General features: G+C 38.7%; 1 protein-coding gene across 3 annotated transcripts in view; it reads right to left on the bottom strand.

The window, feature by feature from the left end:
* tmcc1a (transmembrane and coiled-coil domain family 1a) overlaps positions 1–20821 on the bottom strand; it is a 152938-nt gene that overhangs the window by 66279 nt on the left and 65838 nt on the right. For 2 of the 3 annotated variants that reach the window (XM_072913509.1, XM_061982085.1), the window contains 2 exons: positions 9054–9112; positions 8378–8757 (listed from right to left, as the gene is read on the bottom strand). In XM_072913509.1, coding sequence (XP_072769610.1) covers positions 8378–8632 — 255 coding nt within the window. In that variant the 5' untranslated portion in view covers positions 8633–8757; positions 9054–9112. Of the gene's footprint in view, positions 1–6903; positions 7378–8377; positions 8758–9053; positions 9113–20821 lie in introns of those variants that run through there. The other variant, XM_061982109.2, reaches the window with a different exon arrangement.

Genomic DNA, 20821 nt, shown 5'->3' with positions numbered 1-20821 from the left:
AATGATAAATGATACAATATGTTACTACATACGTCAGCAGACTAATTAGGAGCCTTTGTTTGTTTACTTACTACTAAAAGACAAGTTGTCTACTATGTTCACTATTTTATTTAAGGACTTAACTGCAATAAGAAACATATGTTTAATGTACACTAAGATTTTTTAATAATTTAATGCAATTTTTTTGTGGTCCCCTTTCTTTAGAAAAGTACCAAAAGGTACCAAAATCATTTTAGTACCGGTACCAAAATATTGGTATCGTTACAACATTAGCCTGTGTTATTAAATTTAGAATTCACTACTATCCTCGGAAATCAGATGATGTACTAAAAAAATAAAAAATAAATTTTCTCCGTTTAAAACACTTCTGTATGGTCTACGTAACATGTGATGGTGGTTCTTTGGTAAAAATTTTGCATAACTTACCCGGTACAGTATGTTTCACAAACCATTTTCAAGCCACTTTCTGACCGTCTCTTTAGGATGCACTGTTTTGTAGGTGATCTTATTTACGTGCTTCCATTTCAACTGCATCTTCTCCCCGTCAGCCATGTTGTAGTTTGTAGCGCTTACATATGGAGTCTACTGACCGTTAAATGTTCAAACTATGCGCTACTTTGTGTTAGAAATGGCAACAGCGGAGGATGCATATGCATGTACGAGTCAGTCTGCCCCGCAAAAAGACGTAGTGGAAAATAAGGAACTTATTGACTATATGGTTGGACTACAATGTCAGACTTGCGCAAAGCTGTTTGGATACATTTCTACCAAATATGGAGATATCTGCTGGCCTTACAACTGGGAAAAATTTCATAAATTGAGCAAACGGTTTATTTGAAAGAAGGCAAGATTGTTTTATAATTATCTCCGCAATGCCTCCATGGTTTGAGTTAAAATATTCGGTACGTATGCAGATCCCAAATACACAAAAACAGGCGCCAATAGGTAAAAAAGTTGGTTTTGCAAAATAGGTCCCCTATAAATCATTTTGTATTCAGTGACTTACTAACTGAGATTGTTAGTAAACAATAACAAAAAAGACCCAAAAATTATTTTGTAGTAAGAAGAGCAAGAAAAAGTAAGGAACATTTTGATCCAATCCTTTAGTATCGTTTATATACTACTACTGTAGGTATCAATAGAACTGACATCTGCAATGATCATCCTGAGTTTAGATTGAAGTTTTAGCTGTTAGTTTTTTGTGTCGTTTTGCTCGGTGTCGGTATACGTGTGTATGTGTGTGTGTGTGCGTGTGTGTGTGTGTGTGTGTGTGTGTGTGTGTGTGTGTGTGTGTGTGTGTGTGTGTGTGTGTGTGTGTGTGTGTGTGTGTGAGTGTAGCATGCTTAGCCATTCCTTTTCTTCTAGTTTTCCAGTAATCATATATGGAAGAAGCTTATTTATTTTCCACCAAGGTGATAAGTACGATTAGTATCTTAGAATAGTCTTTGAACTGTGGATAGACAACGCTTCGTTGTAGCTTGCGCTCAAATTCCAGCTTGTGTTCTGGCAAAAACACACTCTACTGGTAATTCACACATGCACTTTCTGCATCTGTGTAACAAGGAATCCAGAAATGTAATTGTTTCTCCCTGAGTGTGTATCTGTATAAGGAATCTTTCACGTGAGTACAATCTTTGCCATGTAAACATTGGGACACAGCTGCGTTAAAGATCGGCTTGGCTCGGCTGCTCATTAGCTAATTGCCAAACAGTTAAAAAAGGCAACTCTGCCCCGATTCGATTCCATATTTGGGATCAGGACATCTCTAGCAGAAACTAATCAATGCGTTGCAACAATCATTTTTATCCAATCCTTTAGTATCGTTTATATACTACTACTGTAGGTATCAATTGAAAATGCTGATCCGAGATTTGAGTTGAAGTTGTTTGCAAGAATTGGCTATGCACGCTCCCTGATCAAGTGGAATACACAGCAGTATTTTTTTTTTCTCCAGTGGTTACAATTTTTTTTTTTAGGTGCATGCCATGTAATTGAAACTGACAAAATGCAACACAATGCATGGAGAGCAGCATGTACCTACTGTACATGCGTATCAAAGAGTCAAAAATACGTGTTAAATACGAAAAACGCATACTCACCATATTTTAGCAGGTGTAGATGTGACGTAAACGCGTTGCTGTCTTTAAACGATAACAGTCAACTTTTTTGGACTTCACGGATTTCACTAAATATATCTACAGGGAATTTTGATGTAAATCAAAGTTCAAGCATGTGATCTGTTGGTCCTGATCATTTCATTAAATTAATCAACCCATATTGCATTTCAAGAGTCATTATCTAATTGAATTAGGTAACTGCAAACAGGAAAAGGAGACATTTGAATTTGAACAGAAGGATATTGATTTCTATATGATGCTATTTGAAACACAATACTCCGGATGTGGTCAGTCTGGTTGGGTTAGGGTTGTTTCCGAGTAACACAGGATGTTCACTTTGACATGGATATCAAAGCAATGGAACTGATAACAGAAGACAAAGGATGACCAGAAAGACAGGTGTGCATGTGGAGATCTTGCCCGAGGGAAGGAGATGCTTTTTACTTTTCCACACCCCCTGAACATGAAATATTTTCAAAGCTCTAACTCTCAAAGGGGTGAGCCATTAGGAGCCAGAGAACCTGTAGGAGATCCTGTTCTCCACATCCACAGTTTCAGTCACTCGGACATAGACAAACACATAAAGATCTTACAGAGTGAGAAGACAAGCCTCAAGGCTTAGTTTCTGTTTAATGTCAGCAGCAACCCTTGTTCTTTTCCTTCGCCTGTACTAAACAAGTCTGTTTTCCTGACACTCAACATTTTGTACCTTCGAGCTATTCACTTCCAATTAGTCGGTTTTACTGTTTTCCCAGTCTGAGTGACTATCCAATTTAACGTCGACATCCTATATGTATATCCATGTACCCATAACTACACTATTAACATTCATGTGAACGTTATCTTGAGTTTAACATGACTGGGCAGGGCGTAGTCAATTAATCATTTTGCAGCTAATTGTGATAAATCCTACAGGCTGAGCACCAGCTGCAGAATTGCAGGCTTTTAACAAAGCAGTTATGTAACAGCTCCACCAAGGGAAGAATGTGTTTAGCCCATGGGTGGTTTTCAACATAATAAATAGAGATGTTCCAATCAGGGTTTCATGCTGCCAATTCCAATCATCCATGAATGAGATTAGCCAATAGCAATACGGATTACATGTATTTACTGTACAGTCTTCTCTTTATTCATGGTGAATTCTACTGTTTGTTTAACAATATCAACACAATATTTAAAGGGCAATTATTATGCAAAACCAACTTTTCATACCTATTGTACCTGTTGTTGTGTATTTGGGATCTTCGTGAGTCCCAAAAATGTGAAATCAAATCATGGAGGCATTGCAGACATATTTATAAAATAATATTGCGTTCCTTCCTACTTCCTCCAAACGACCCGTTTGAAAAGAGCTCTTTTTTGTGACAGCGGATATCTCCATACATAGTATAAATGTACCCAGAGTGGATTTCATGTGCCCGCCATTGTGGTGACCAACGAGTCTTGACGCTGTTGTCAACAAGTTCCTTCTTTTTCTCTATCCTCTTGTTGTGGGGGAGACTGCAGGCTGGTAAATGCACATGCATCTTCTGTTGTTGCCATTTCTAATACAAAGTAGCGTATTTATCTAACTTATATCCGTCAGTTGACGAGCTATGGAAGCGCTAAATACTACAACAAAGTGGGCGGGAAGAAGACACGGTCAAAGTGGAGCCACGTAATAACACCGCCCGCAAAATGGCGCATTCTGAAGAGATGGTCAGAAAGCTGCCTGAAAACGGTCTGTAAAACATAATCTATGCAATATTTTTGACAAAAGAACCACTATTACGTGTTGTGTAGACCACAAGGAAGTATGTTAAATGTACCAATCATATTTCCCCTTTAAACTAGTACCTTATTCTCTTTTATTACATACAATTGTTTAAGCAAAATAAAGTAAATTATACAAAATAACTAAACAAAAGCAAAAACTACTCCTTTAAAACCTTTGTTTTTTTGCCCTGAAAGTCCTGCTGTGTAGAGGGACTTATTCTTTGTAAACATGAAAAAACTAATTGGAATACAAACCTTGACCTCAACACTCTAGTATGGCTCATATACTTATACTCTCCTTGGTGTGGACACTACCAATTTACGGATCAATCCAATGGTCCTCTTACGTGTCATAAACTGACTGTGACAATGCTGACACACCAACAGGTGCTGTTATATTATCCTGTCTCAACTCTTATTAACCTGCATATTAATTTCCTGTTAATCAACTGCTTACTCTCTGCTGCAATGCGGTTCTATGTATATTCCTAAAGTTTACTAAGGTCTTATTTCTTGGTGATGTTTGTAGCTAAGCGGTTTGCTTAGCTATTAGAATGGCTGCACCTAGTTTGCTTACACTGTATAACATGTTTATCCCCGTCGTAATACTTGATAATGACACTGCAGATACTAAAAAGTGCAGTTTATTGCTGTAATGGAGGTGATTATTATTAGTTAAGGGGAGCAACTCCACACTGTGTATGGAAACACTTAATCAGCTGCAAGCGCTTGTCAACCAGACATGATCGGTTCAGTTCATCCATCCATCCATTTTCTACCGCTTATTCCCTTTGGGGTCGCGGGGGGTGCTGGAGCCTATCTCAGCTTCAGTTTCAGTTTATTTCGAACATGCATACGATACAATGTTATGTATCACACAATTCCAGTTGTTTCATTACAGCACGTCCGAAAAGGAGTAGGAAGAAACTGAGCTTATTTAATCCTACCCCTTTTCATACCATAGCAATTTTATCCAATGTAGTTGTTCTCTGTAACAGAACAGTGAAAAAATAAATAATAAATAAATAATATACCATAGTAAGCAAACAAATATTAAATACATAAACAGCTCATCATCATTTTTGTTCTGTGTACTTTGTGAACACTTGAAGTTTGAACAGTCTCTTAAACTGAATCATATTGGTGCTTTGTTTAATTTATTTGGTTAATCCATTCCATAATTTAATTCCACATACAGATATGCTAAATGTTTTAAGTGTTGTACGAGCATACACGTTTTAAATTAGATTTTCCTCTAAGGTTAAATTTCTCCTCTTTTGTTGAGAAGAATTGTTGTACATTCTTGGATAGCAGGTTATAGTTTGCTTTATACATAATTTTAGCTGTTTGCAAATGCACCAAATGGTTGAATTTCAATAATTGTGATTTAATAAATAAAGGGCTTGTATGTTCTCTATATCCAACATTATGTATTGTTCTAATTAGTGAATGAAACGCACATTTGTAGTTGTTTCCCCATATTTCTACGCAATAACTCAGATATGGTAACACTAGCGAGCAGTAAAGCGTATGAAGTGATTTTTGGTCTAGAATATGTTTTGCTTTATTCATTATTGACGTCTTTCTTGCTACTTTATGTTGTGTATTTTTTACATGAGATTTCCAATTCATTTTATCATCTATTGTTACACCCAAAAATGTGTTTTATTTTACCCTTTCAATATTTACTCCGTTTATCTCTATTTGTGTTTGACTTTCTCTTCTACTCTTACCAAATAGCATTATTTTAGTTTTACTGAGATTCAAAGATAGTTTGTTTTTGTCAAACCATCTTTTTAATTTGATAATTTATTCTGTTATTTGTATTATCTTCTGTGTGTTCTCTCCTGAACAAAATACTGTTGTATCATCTGCAAATAATACTAACTTTAAGTCCTTTGTAATTTTACAAATGTCATTTATATAGAGATTGAACAATTTTGGTCCGAGTATTGATCCCTGAGGTACGCCACAAAATATTTTCAGCTCTGTGGAAGTGTGTTCGCCTATCTTCACGTATTGCTACCTGTTGGTTAAGTAGCTTATTACCCAGTTCAAGACCAACCCTTTGATGCCATACTGTTCTAATTTGTTTATTAAGATGTTGTGATTAATTGTGTCAAATGCTTTTGTTAAATCCATAAACACTGCAGCAGCACATTTTTTACTATCAATTGCATTCGTTATCTCTTCCATTATTTCGATGAATGCCATTGATGTTGAGATGTTGGCTATGTATCCGTATTGGTTATCTGTGAGTGTTTCGTTTTTATTTATGAATTTGTCTAATCTGTTGTTGAACAGTTTTTGAATGATTTTAGAAAATTGTGGAAGTAGAGAAACAGGTATGTAGTTTGTAACTGGTGTTTGTCTCCAGTCTTATAAATCGGTACGATGTTTGCTATTTTCATTTTATCTGGGAATTTGCCTGTTTGAAATGATAGGTTGCTGATATATGTTATAGGTTCTGAAATCTCTTCAATAACCTTTTTTATCGTTTTCATATCAATTTCGGCGTTTGATGATTAGCATTAAAAGGCATTAATCGGCAATGGCCGATCACATACTTTTTTTCATGAAAATTCACACTGACCGGTGGCTGATCAATCTGCACATCCCAAATAGTAAATTAACCTTGAATTGAAAATAACTCTGAAATGTACTGCAATTCCAATATTTACATTGCATGGATAACTGCACCAAGTAATCTCATACAGTAGGCTGCCATAGTTGCAGCTGAAGCAGAAGTTACAGTTTAACAAGGCTTGAGAAAACTACTCAGTAACTGTATGGATCAAATGACCTAAGGGTTGAGTACATTTGTGACCAAACTGTGAGCTTTCACCCCATGTACCATCGTTATCACTGCTACAAAGCTGAAGTAATAGAAAGTGACATAGCTCCAAACAACTTCAAGACAACAAAGAAGTAAAGCAATACACAGTATGCAAAAGCCTTAATAACATTTCTGTGCGTTCACTGTCCACAGTGCAGTAGATGAGGAGCAGTGTGACAGTGACCACAATCTTACCTTTGAAAGCTGTCTACGAAGGCTGAAGCGCTGCACCATCTTGCCCGACTACAGCTGGAGCCTCTGCTTTACCCCTCAACTCTAATTTACCTTCAAATTGCATTCCACCTTACATCAGCCACTCCACAATCGCACACACGCATACTTTGAAAGCACATACTGTATGTGACTCTCCCACTCTCCAAATATCCTTGTGCACACACATCTCAGGTCCACGCTGCATTTGTCCACAGTGTAAACAAGTGAGAAGAGAGGGATGATACAAGGGAGGGAGAGCAAGCAGAGGTAAAGACAGCTCAGTTGCGTTGCCCTAAGTCCCACAGACACTCAAACATGCTCTCCCAATATCCAGTCACACAAACACACCTCACCGCATCTTCCTCTTAAACGCTTGATTAAAACAGTGCTGATAACAAAACTGCTGTCACAAACAAAGCTAGTGTTAACTCATCTCGACAAGGCAAGGTTGCCCTCTGCTTCCTGCCAGTGAGATGAGGGGGGAGGTTATGGGGTGGGGGGGAGGGAGGGTTGGTCCAGCTGACTGAACCAATGAGGGGCGACTGTGAGGGAGAAAGAGGAAATAAAGACATGGGGAGCGGACGGGAGGAAACGGTTTAGGAAAAGAAAGAAAGAAAAACAAATTGTCTTGGTGTCAATATTTGTCATTCTGACATGCCCGAGAATAAAGACATGTCACCTTCGACATCTGCGGGATGTCAAAAATGTTTCAGAGCCGCCTGCTGTGTCGCTATGGCAACCACATCAAGGCGAAGCTATAGGCCGCATATAGCAGATTGCAGGGTAACTACGGCGACCATGCACTAGGATGACCTGGCTGACATTGCTATGTTGCAGTGCAGGAATGAAGCACGGATAGTAAATGACTGAGACTATCTTAGGGGTCAAACTAGTGCATCACTACATCTAGCCATCATACATCACTACATGTGTCACGTCATCCAGACATAGCTGGAATAGGTTTGATGTGGAAACTAAGGAAAGGTGACATCCTGGGATAGGCATAGATTCAAATCAGAGACACAATTGATGTGACAAAACCATTCTCCGACATTATAATGCAGGGATACCCTCCAAATGAACCAAGCCCATTGCTCCTTGAAACTTGACTGATCTCACTGCGCCATCTAGTGTCTGGTTGATCCAACTCTTTTGAAGTGCCACTAGTAACTGAAATAATACATAGTTTTCAATAAAAAGTATGACCTTTAATGATGTATTAAATGATACCTTAGGTGATAACAATGTTACAAACATATATAACTGAAAACTAAATACTGACAATGTAAATGTAGCTTTATTTGTTCCACCCAAGTAAAATTGCTTAAACATGTATTTGTTTTTAATACTTCATTGCTGTTACTGTGTGCAAAACTGGAGCACATACAGAAATGCATTAGCTGTCAAAAAGTGTCTTCTAGACTGACAGTTGCCTGCTGAAAACATTTGTACTCACCCTGTCTGTCTCATCTGTGGACTGGTACCCCGATGACAGCACAGCTTCACCGCCTGTGCATCCAGGGGCAGGGCTACTGGGTGTGGTATCAGTAGCAGAAGAGGAGCGGGGGCGGCTGGTGTGCAGCTGTGGGTCATGAGTGTAGCGGCGATGCACGGCCTGTGGGCTGCTTTTCAGGAGAGGATCACGGTCTCCACTCCCGGATCCTGACCCCTTGCTGCGGCGGCTCTGTAGGCTGGTCCCACGTCTCATCATGCCTACAGCGGCAGAGCCCTGGCCGGCTGCAAAAAGATCCACAGAAGTAGGGGCTTGGTGAAGGTCAGAAAAGCAGGGCCCTGAGGAATCCTCAAAGGCAGAGGGGGAGGGCCCACCTGCTGAGACTGCACAGAAAGATGAGGAGGAAGAAAAAAAAAGAGTCAGCGGTCTGTCTGAGGCATGATGCAAAGTTGAGACGGCTCTGTGGAGGTCTGAGACCAAAAGTGAGAGTGCATCTTTGATTCAGGAACAAGTAGCCATGCTGGTCTGACAGAGGAATAGAAAGGCTACATACTGACACTCTATACAACTGCAAGAAATCAAAATTTAATTGGACCACTGCTACAAAGTAGAGTGGGATAGTAGAATTAGCAATTTTTTTTTTAAATAAATAGAAAAAAAAGAAAATAAGAAAACCTACCATCAGCCCAACTGTCAACCTCACAACTGTGACGGACCAACCTCACTCTTCTGGGTCACCTGAGAGAGAGAAAGAAAGGACAGATAAAGGAAAGAACAATTACTGTATGTATCCGTATAATACAATATATTCTATTTTCTCCTCTCTTTGCAAACATTGATGTTGTGTGTTCCACCTGGAACTTGTGTCATTCCTACTCTAACCGGTGATGGTATCAAAGCCTCCATTCTCCAATCAATATGATCGAAGTGCAAAACAGTCTTGCTGAAACAACGCTCAAATGACCAAACTGACAGAGTAGTTACTGTATGAGCCAAACTCCAAGCTGTCTTAGTAGAAACACTATTGGTGGAAGAGATATCACCTCACAAACAAGCAGGCACTCAGCCCCGCCCTCCTCACAGCATCACTGACTGCTCCTACTGTGGTGGCGCAAAACAAACGCACAGAGAGACCGTGACAATGGTCACTGTCTACTTTCAGACAGACTGGGAGCTGCTGGTGGTTCCTTGCAGGTTGTGTATTATGACTCTTAGGGTTCCTGCACCAGTTGACCTTGTCGATTGAGACATCCGTGCAATAATGCACTTGATTTAAGACTGTGCATGAATCTGTCACTTCCCTAGGATGAGACAGTTGCCTGGCAATGTGTCTAACAGGTCAGTTTCCGTCATCTGCTTGCTCACTGCTGCCTGTGACTATTCATACATTAAAGTGTGTTAGGCAGCATAAGGCAGTTTTATAAAATTATGTAACATGGTATAATGACTGATTTCATCTCAGCACGTAATCAGGATTTTGCTCCAATGAATATTCTCAATTAATGCAAAATAATGGTTTTGGTAAGTCCAGTTTGTAACACCTTTTTCCTGGTATTGAAGTGAAGTATTCTGGCTCTGAAAAAAAATCCAAAAATCACTAAACCAAGCAGAACAGAACAAAGTGCCACTCTAATTAAGAATATATTCACCAATGACTTATTTTTCGATAAGTACCGGTAACTACAATATTGAAAAGTAAAAACTGTTCACTAAGACTAGTCACAAAAAAAAAGCAACAAAAAAAAAAGCATTGCAAAATACTAGTTTAAAAAAACCCACACATTATGCAAACAATTTAAGAAAAAACAACAGAATAAGTTGAACACAAAAATAAAACATATAAAAACAATAAAAGTAGGAAAGGAAATTATGATAAAGTATTAAAGTGTTGCCATTTCTAATACAAAGTAGCGTATAGTTCTAACATATCTGTCAGTAGACTCGATATGGAAATGCTAAATATTGCAACATGGCAGACAACACGAAGAGTGAGGGTGCTCAAAAAAATGAATTCACATCTGAATTGCGATTCTTAATTATCCCCATTCTAAAATGATTCGTAAATTTCAAAAATCAATTTGGGAAAAAAAAAACGTTTTAGGCCATCTCCATGGAACCAAAAGTAGCTTTACTAACCTGTAACCTGCTTGGAAAAAGTTTGATTATACTTATTTCACCAAATAATACATTTCGAGAATCAGTTTGAATCGAGAATCATGTTAAATCTAGAATTGTGTTGAATCGTTAGGTGCCCAAAGATTCACAGCCTTAGAGAAGACGCAGTCGAAGTGGAGGCACGTAATTAAGACCGTCCACAAAACGGCACACCCCAAAGGGACTTTCAAAAAGCTGTCATAATCTATGCAAAATTTTGACTAAAAACAAATATTATCTAGGAAAATGCTTAAATGTAGAAAAAAAAATCACAATACGGCCCCTAATAATGAAAACAAAAATAACATTCACGCAACATAGAACATCTTAAATAGTAGAATCAAGAAAGGCCATAACAAAGCAGAATATCCTCAATACTTTATAGATAGAGACATTAAAAAGGATAATGTTGAAGAAGTAGTCAGAGACTTCAACAAATATTTTGTAAATATTGGACCAAACCTGGAAGAAAATATGCCAAAAGACACAACATCTGATGATTATGAAAATAACAGACAGAAATCCCAATTACATTTTTCTAACCGATATGACAGTAGAGGAAATAATGATTATAAAGGAATCGATAAGAAAATGATTTTTTTATGAAAGCCATGAGAACCATGAATGGATACATATAGTAATTTATCATTTCAGGTGTTAAACATCAGTGTACTAACTAATAACCAGTGTCATTACTCCGACAATATTCTAACATTCTTGAAAAATGATTCAACAACAGATCAGACAAATTTAAGTATAAATTACTGTACGCTAGCAAATTTGGATACAGAGACAATATATCAACATCAATGGCACTAATTGAAATTAAGGATCAACTGATTATTGTCTGGGCCAATTATCGGCGCTGAATATTTGACATTTATCAAAATCAGCCTTCTTTTATCGGTATCGGACAATATATATATATATATATATATATATATATATATATATATATATATATATATATATATATATATATATATATATATAATTTTTTTTACAACTACGTTTTTGCCCAGAATTCCAGCTATTGTCCTTGTTTCCTGGCATTCCTTCCTTCTGTCCTTCTTCCACCCGTTTTGTGTGTTTTTGCTATTGCCTCAGTTTGCGGGTTCACTAAAGAGCGCGGTGAGTTTTTATGTTCCGTGATTCAATCAAATTACAACACGACAGAGACGGAAAGTATACAGTATATCTGCTAAACATCCACACTTTGTGTAAATGGACAAAGAGGAGACTTGTATAACACGTAAAGAAGAGCAGGCAGCAGCACATTTCTGTAACATCCATCCATTTTTCCATCGCTTGTTCCTCTCGGGGTCATTGAGGAAGAAATGATGTCAGCCAGCTTAAAAAAAATCTCACCTATAAACTACATGAGGGATCCCAGAATTAGTTGCATTTAAATGTTTGCCATATTTAAGAAATCATATATTTTATATCAATCCTACTATTTAGAAATAATAGATGTATATTGTGTGACAATTTGAAGACAGGAAGTGAACATGTTCTAATAATTGCTATGAAGTGGATAAGGGGTAGGAATAAACAAAGCTTTGCTTCTTCCTATTTCCTTTCAAACATGTTGTAACGAGAAATGAAAATATGTGACTTATCAAATTGAAACTGTATAAATGTCCATCCATCCATTTTCTACCTCTTATTCCCTTTGGGGTCGCGGGGGGCGCTGGAGCCTATCTCAGCTACAATCGGGCGGAAGGCGGGGTACACCCTGGACAAGTCGCCACCTCATCGCAGGGCCAACACAGATAGACAGACAACATAAATGTTCGAAATAAAATTCAACCTACCAACCAACCAATATTTTAGAGTTTATCACAATGAAATCTTATAATGTATTAAATCCATAAACTGCTATAAAATTGATTAGCTTGCAAGTTATTCATATTTTTACAAATTTTCAGGAGATTTCCCATATTTTGAAATGCAAATGTAATGCTCCCTTTTAGACATGCGTAATAAAGGTGCTTGTGAGATCCCCAGATGTTTTAGCGCCGCATAAAATATTATGTTGCTCATGATCTGACATTTCCTAAAAAATAAAAAATCACTTTAAGCCTTGTCCAGCTGTTAACTGATGTTTACAGCTCCAAATATCCTTTATCAGCCTCCTTGACAACTAATAATCAGTATTGTATCGGCCCTGAAAAAAACATATCGGTCAATCTTTAACTGAAATATCCGAAGGAATTACTAACGCAATACTTTAGATCGTAAACAATTTGCAACTGCAGTATTTATGGATCTATCAAAAGCATTGGACACAATAACAATATCCTAATACTTAAGTTAGAACGATATGGCATTCGGGGAGAGGTTTTGAACTGGGTGAAAAGCTACTTAACCAATATGAAACCATGCGTAAGGCTAGGATAACACACATCAGCCTGCTTGGATATATCTTGTGGTGTATCCCAAGGGTCAATACTGGGAGCAAAACAATTCAATCTATATATATAAACAACATAAGTAAAAGCCCAAAAGACCACAAGTTATATTATTTGTGGATGACATGACTACATTTTGCTCAGGAGAAAACACAGAGGAAGTAATTAAAAGGGTAAAGTTAGGAATGAACATACCAAAAAATTATTTGATAAAAACAGATTATCCGTGAATTTCAAGTATAACTATAACAATGCTATTTGGAAAAAGTAATAAAAATAGTCAAAATCAAATACCAATACATGGTGTAAACATTAACAGTGCAAGAAAAAACATTTCTTCGGAGTTACAGTATGATAATGAGCTGGAAAACCCACATCAAGTACATACAACATGAAGTGGCAAATAATATATCAATATTGAATAAAGCAAAATAACTTTTGAATTAAAAGTCACTTCATACCCTGTACTGTTCAATGGTGTTAGCATACCTGAGTTACTGTGTGAGATATGGGGGAACAATTATAAAAGTACTCTTGACTCACAAACAGTACTGCAGAAAAAAAATAGTCAGAAATTAGAATAATTGTAAGGCGAGACATAGAGAACACACAAATCTAAAATATAGAAACTAACAGATCTTGTACTTTTTCAAACCGCAAAAAACATGTACCGTATTTTTCTGACTATAAGTCGCAGTTTTTTTTCATAGTTTGGCCGGGCTCCAGTGCGACTTATATATGTTTTTTTCCTTGTTTATCATGCATTTTCGGCAGGTGCGACTTATACTCCGGTGCGACTTATACTCCGAAAAATACGGTACAAAGAAAATAACGGGCTGCCAAAAAACAAGAGGAGAGAAGTAAAATCTTTGAAATAAATTACATTGAAATAATACAACTTTGAATCTGTATGTGGGATTAAACTACGGAATGGATAAAGTAAAAATCTTAAACAATGTACTAATGTGAACCAATTTAAGAAACAGTAAAAGCAGATGATGTTTACAAAAGAACTGTTGAAAGAAAGATTTTCCTATCAAATACTCATTATGGGACTTGGGGAGAATAAGAATATATTTTTCTTTATACTACTGTACTCTTGTTTCAATTATTTGTTATTTCTTATCTCTCGGGTAAAAAATGGAATTAAAAACAATTAAAACAGAAACACTTAATTTTATTGTATTTTTTATATTGTTATTTAAATTTATTGTTATTACTATTATTATTATTTACTTGTTGTGGTTTATTTGTTGTGGTTTATATCCGTTTTTCTAAACTATATTTAAAGTTAAGTTTTGGTATTAGAAAAAATACTTGTGCTTTCAAATTAATAAATAATAATGTTATTAATCATGTTTACAATATCAATAAAAATAATTGTGATTATTATTTTTACCAAATTTGTCCAGCTCTAGTTAATGCCTAGTTTGAGTGTTTTGGTCTGTGGACCTTCATGCTGCCGCAGCAAGACGACAACTATCAGTAACAAACAGGTGCTGGTGACAACTGGGATCAGCAGGCTTGGTGAGTCAGCATGTTTCTCAAAAATATCACATTCAAAAGGTGAATTACTAACAATCCTAGGGACAATAGCGCCTTTGGAAACATGTCAAGCTGGCTCATACCTCTGCATAAATACCCCCGCAAACACGTGCACTGTCAACCGTCCATTGCTGCCATCATTGTCTGTGACCATCTGAACGAGGGGGATGGCTACAACAACGCGGGACTTTGGTACATCTCATCAAGTGCCATTAAAGGACACTAAAGATTATGAATAAAAGGTTTTTAATTTTTTATTGACCATGGTGGAGCATATAGTAGATAAACATACTGTAGTCACAACCTCCTTCCGGCCAGAAAATAAAAAAAAGTAATAAAATACAGATTATGCATGTTATTGCAATGAGCAGCTTTACTTTGACTGCTTATATGTTGATTAAAAAGTGTCACTAATGCATCTCATCCAATATCATTATTAAACACGTGATTATTTCCAGCCAGATCAATGAGAATGATGTCAGCTCAAATAGATATTTTGAGTGTTACAGCAGCAGTGTTTGCAGCGCTGTATAATGTAATGCAGTGTTAGTTTGCATTAACTGTTTAAACGATGCCTAGCTAAATTCCGGAAGAATCTGAGCGTTTGTGAGAAGTTAACCTCTCTTTGTTTGCGCAGAGTGTCACTCAAGTCCATTGCTTTGTACGACAACAGTTTTACTGACGCAAACACACATCAGTAAGAGGAGAATTAGGCCAGAGAGTTCTAGCAGCAATGATTGGCTGGAAGAGACTGCACAAATATGTGTGTTGGCACGTGTGTGTTTGCATATGTTTGTGTGGGTGTGCAACACGCATGGAGTGAAAATGATAGCTAAACTGTGTGAAAAAGTGAAAACCTACAGTATGTGTTCACTAAAAGAAACACAACATATCTTATTCAGCAGCTGCATCAAAATTGCATTGGCAGGAAATGTTGACAATCGTATGTGCGTGTTAGACAGTAGGCCTGGGAGGCAAAGAATAGCATAGCTGTGTCAGTAGAGGAGATGACTTCAGCATGTTGCAAAAAATGTGATAAGAGATGCAGCTCTTTGACTTGTAAAGAGAGAGAGAGAAAGACATAGAGAGAGACTGAGAGAGAGATTTATTATTTTTTAATTCTATTCTCATTTTATTGTAATTAGTGTTAACATTTTTTTTTTAAGGTGCAATGTGACACGACTCTGTCCACAGATTTATTTATTATAATAGACCTATATTTTAATTGTACATAGTTTTAATTTCGATAGGTGTTTAAGTTTGATACATTTTAATTGTTTCGATTGTGTTCTAATGCTGGCTTTGGCAATGTAAACGTATGTTTCCCATGTCAATAAAGCCCCTTTAAATTGAAATTGAATTGAAATTGAGAGAGAGAGAGAGAGCAAGCGAAAGAGCAAGAGAGAGAGAGAGACAGACAGACAGGCAGAGAGAGAGAGAAAGAGAGAAAGACAGAGAGAGAGAGAGCAAGAGCAAGAGCAAGAGAGAGAGAGAGAGAGAGAGAGAGAGAGAGAGGGAGAGAGAGAGAGAGAGCAAGAGAGAGAGAGAGAGAGAGAGAGAGAGAGAGAGAGAGAGAGAGAGAGAGAGAGAGAGAGAAGTGACAAGGGGTTGTCAGAGGGGGTGACAGAGGCGGCAGTCCTCTGTGTGGTTTCACCCGGCCGTGTCAGGTTCAGCCCGTTCGCTCGGACTGTGTGAATGAATAGCTGAATAAAAGGTAGTTCCCTGACAGAGACAGGCACAATGTCCTATTGTGCAAGTACGAACTCTCTGAGGCCCTAGCTGACAAAGTAGTGCTCAGCTTTCCAGGAACAAGACAAACGAGATGGCATACACAATCACACAACTCCCTTCTATGCTGGCGTGTGCTAAAAAAGATGACCTGTGCCAAAGAATGATAAGAAAGACACAGTGTATCTAATAAGTTCATATTGTTTAACCATAAAAGGTTTGAGTACAAGTACAAGGTGAACGAAATATCACGTTTTGACGCTTACCCAATGCCCCGGGTCGACGAGCTCCTGGATCGGCTGGGTACTGCTCGTTTTTTTACGACACTGGATTTAACAGATTCCCTTGTCACCAGAGTCCAGGGAAAAAACTGCCTTTTCAACTCCGGAAGGTTTGTACCAATTTGTGGCACTTCCGTTTGGCTTGTTTGGTGCGCCCGCCACGTTCCAGCGCCTCATGGACCGGGTGCTGCGACCTCACGCTGCATACGCGGCTGCCTACCTGGATGACGTCATCTTCCAGAGTAGCGGCTGGGAAGAGCACATGCGGCGGGTGGGGGCAGTGCTCGAGTCCCTGAGGCAGGCAGGGCTCACCGCCAACCCGGCGAAGTGTGCAGTTGGCCGGACGGAAGTACAGTATTTGGGGTACCTCTTGGGAGGAGGGCAGGTGCGCCCGCAGGTAGACAAAACAGCGGCAATTGCGGCCTGCCCAATCCCCAGGACGAAAAAAGAGGTGAGGCAGTTTTTGGGTCTGGCAGGTTACTACCGGAGGTTTATCCCCGGTTTGCGGACCTGACCAGCCCACTAACTGACCTCACCCGAAAGGGTGCTCCAGATCTGGTCCGGTGGACGGAGCAGTGCCAGCAGGCGTTTGAGAGGGTTAAAAAGGCCCTCTTTGAGGAGCCGGTCCTGCACATGCCTGATTTTTCTCTCCTGTTTTGTCTGCAGGCTGTCGCGTCGGGCAGAGGACTGGGAGCTGTTTTGTCCCAGCAGGTGGAGGGCGTCGACCGACCCATCCTTTACATCAGTCGAAAGCTATCCGAAAGAGAGGCCAGGTATAGCACAGTGGAGAGGGAGTGCCTCACCATCAGGTGGGCAGTCGGGGCCCTCCGATACTACCTCCTGGGGCGCTCATTCAGCCTCTGCTCGGACCACAAACCCCTCCAGTGGCTCCGCCGCATGAAAGATGACAATTTTGATGACAATAACCGTGATATAAAACGTTCATATCGTTACATCCATAGCTTAAAATTTAAGTAAAGTTCTGTCTTCCAAATTCATCCAAGCATGCCCTCCTGGATCTTACTTTATACACAAGAGCCCAGTCATGCTGGGACATAAAAGGGCCTTCCCAAAAACGGATTAGAAAACTTGGAATTCATCTGCTTAGAGGATTAATGTTAATCTTTTATGATTGTGCAGCATCGTGCACATCATTTTATTACTGCAGTTATGTCGAGCAGAAGTAATGACTGACTGTGAGTCCCATCACATTACACAGATCGAGGTTCGATGGCTACTGGAACATCATTGTTTAAGAGACAGTATACTAATTAATCATTCTTGATGTGTGTGGACAGGTTTGTGTTAACTGCATCTTTACTCAGAGCTATCGTGTCTGACTTAGGAGGAAACCACGTTTGCATAAAGAGGATACAACAAGAAGCTAGCAGAGGATTCGATACATGTCAAACATGCAAAGTGGTGACCATGCGAACCCGAGAGGTGTTGGAGGAAGCTTGGCCAACAGCTCATATTCCACCTGCTCAACTGTCAACACGCAGGGAAGCACCTACACGAAAGCTGAAATCTCATACCGGAGATGGCACCAATGGCGCACAGCAGTGTGGAATGGGAAGGGGAATTTGTGTCAGGGTCAAAACACGCTTTAGGTGACTGAAGTCTGCAAGTTATCAGGCCATAGGGCATCCAGTTCATTGTCACCTTTTTAAATAACTTAGGAATAAAACCCAGTGGGCAGTCTACATACAGTAAAAGATGGTCCTATGAATGTGATATTGTTCTAGGTGGCTAATCGATAATAATTGGAGAGAAGAGAAATACTTTTTCCAGATTGCTGTTCATTACCGTTCAGAGCCAGTACTGTACATACAAACTAAACTAGAGAAATACAATGATAAAGTGTTGTGCAAAAATCCATATGCAGCTAATATTATTTTAGTCCAGACGGCATGCTGAGCCGATATCACACAGGACGCGACTAAATTAAGAAGGAGTCAGCTTCTGATTGAACATTTACTGTCTCCACATACAGTATTATTCTATTGAGGAAAATGGAACATAAGATTCTTCAGAGGTCAAGACACACTTGTGACACCTTATACTGCTTCTGTCCTCAAAACCAGTGCAAAAACATTGGGAAGCAGGCAGCTTGTTGCTAGTAGTAACAACAGCTTTTATAAAGGAATTTCACCTTCATCTGGCGAGTGTGGGAGTCATTCATACAGGAAGCAATGCAGCTACAGCAACGCAATGGCACAGATGGACTTCCTACTTCGGGAATTTTGATTTGAATAACAAATTCCACTACTAATACAGAATGAGAGTCATCTAAATTAAAGACTGTAATGACAATGTATAAAGAAAAATATGGTTTCCTGTCTGAAGAATGAAGCTTTGGCCGTAACTACCATTGAGGACAGAGGTAGGGCTGGGCGCTAACCAGTATCACAGTTAATACCGTTTTTTTTAGCAATAGAATTATATTTGAGACAATACAGCCATACCAGTATATTTTGATGTGCTTTTGTTGTGGCCGTTTGCCACTGGTGCGGTGCGGCGCCGCCGGGGGACCCGGCACGAAGCGTAGCTAAGAAAGGGTCTGGCACGCGAGAAGGGAGTTGCTTTTGTACATTGTCAACACCGACCTCCCACCACATTTGCCTTCGCGCACAGCCGACGTGCCCGCACAGTAGCTCCGGTGGCGGGCGACGGCTCCTCCTAATAACACAAGCCAGTGAAAAGATTCAACAGAACAGCCGTCAGAGCCGACAAACTGCCTGTCCCTACACGATCGGTTCAGGAAGACCCGATCAGTCCACGCTTGCGCCAAAACACTGTTACTTCATATCTGCTTAGTTTATGGCAGTTATGTTCGTGCAAGCCGTCACTGTTACCATGGTTTATTTTTTGTAATCTTTATTTGAATAACAATTAGGGGTGTAACGGTACACACAAATTTTGGTTCGGTACGCACCTCGGTTTAGAGGTCGCGGTTCGGTTAATTTTCGGTACAGTAAGAAAACATCAAAATATAAATTTTTTGGTTATTTATTTACCAAATTTGTAAACAATGGCTTTATCCTTTTAACATTGGAACACTATAATAATTCTGCCCACGTTAATCCACATTAAACTGCCTCAAGTTGTTGCTCAGATTAAATAAAATGACAAAACTTTTATTGTACATATAAAAAGTGCAACATTTAATCAATTATGAGATGGGAGTCAATGGCGCCCCCATGCATCATTCATTGCAATGACAGAGGAGTGAAAGTGGTTGCTGATTTTTTTTTTTTTAAATACACCCTGTTTTCATGTTTATATTTGTGTTCCATTTTACTCCTGGGCTAGCTATTTATTATATGGAACATGGATGGATGGATGGATTATTAAAACTTTCAAATATCACAGAACATGACGTCGCAGAAGCTCTATCGTAAAAAATTGCAAGTCCAGGATGTGTCGTAATCCTTGGCCGATCGTGTAGTGACAGTGCCGCTGCTAACTGCTAAAGCTAACAAATACAGTTCAGCTTAAACTGCTAACTGACGTCACATGTCGCTTGGCAAAAGACACCGTCTGTTAAAGGCACACACACACACACGCTGCTCTCATAAACTTCTCCCAACTGCATATGACAAATTTAAAGTTTTTTTTTTAAGAAATACATTAAATGACTTTCCCTAGTAATTAATTAACTTTATTAAAGAGTAATTCCCTTCATAATTAAATTACTTTTTGTTAAGTTAAATACTTTTTTAAAGTAATTGTCAGTACACTCGGAGTAACAGTAATGTGGTGTTGAGTTTAAACTAAACACTTTGCACGTTTGGTATAAAATACCAATATATATATATATATATATTGTATATCGCGATTCGGCCTAAAAATACAGGGATATCAGTGTTTGTCCATTTCGCCCAGCCCTACACCAAGGTCATGTCCTCTGTATTTTTTTAAGTGATAAAAGAAAATGATATGACTGACTGCAAATATACTTTGTGTAGGACATTGTGTGCGCTGTACATCACCATGCGGTAGATCGTCCTCTCTGAATATACGATCTTTGGTCATGCACAGCCCGCTACAACTTCAGACAATGTAACGCAGTTAAGTCCACTTTTACTATAAACATTATACGATCTGAAATGTGCTGTCAACATAACATTAACATTTAAGTATACTGACATCACTAATGTTGGTGTGACCTGAATGAAATTGATGTGAAAATTGTACACCCAATGTATTCCTGGCCACGTCATGCTCTGTTAATGACTATGAAGACATGTTTGTCCTTTTAACCTCCAGTGTGGCGTGCGTCACTATCACTTGAAAATCAAAGCAGAAGGTTTTGGGTTAAAGCCCAT

This window comes from Nerophis lumbriciformis, linkage group LG01 (genome assembly GCF_033978685.3).
Source record: "Nerophis lumbriciformis linkage group LG01, RoL_Nlum_v2.1, whole genome shotgun sequence".
NCBI lineage: Eukaryota > Metazoa > Chordata > Actinopteri > Syngnathiformes > Syngnathidae > Nerophis > Nerophis lumbriciformis.
The sequence above is the reverse complement of the archived record's forward strand: the minus strand, read 5'-3'. Positions and strand labels throughout refer to the sequence as shown.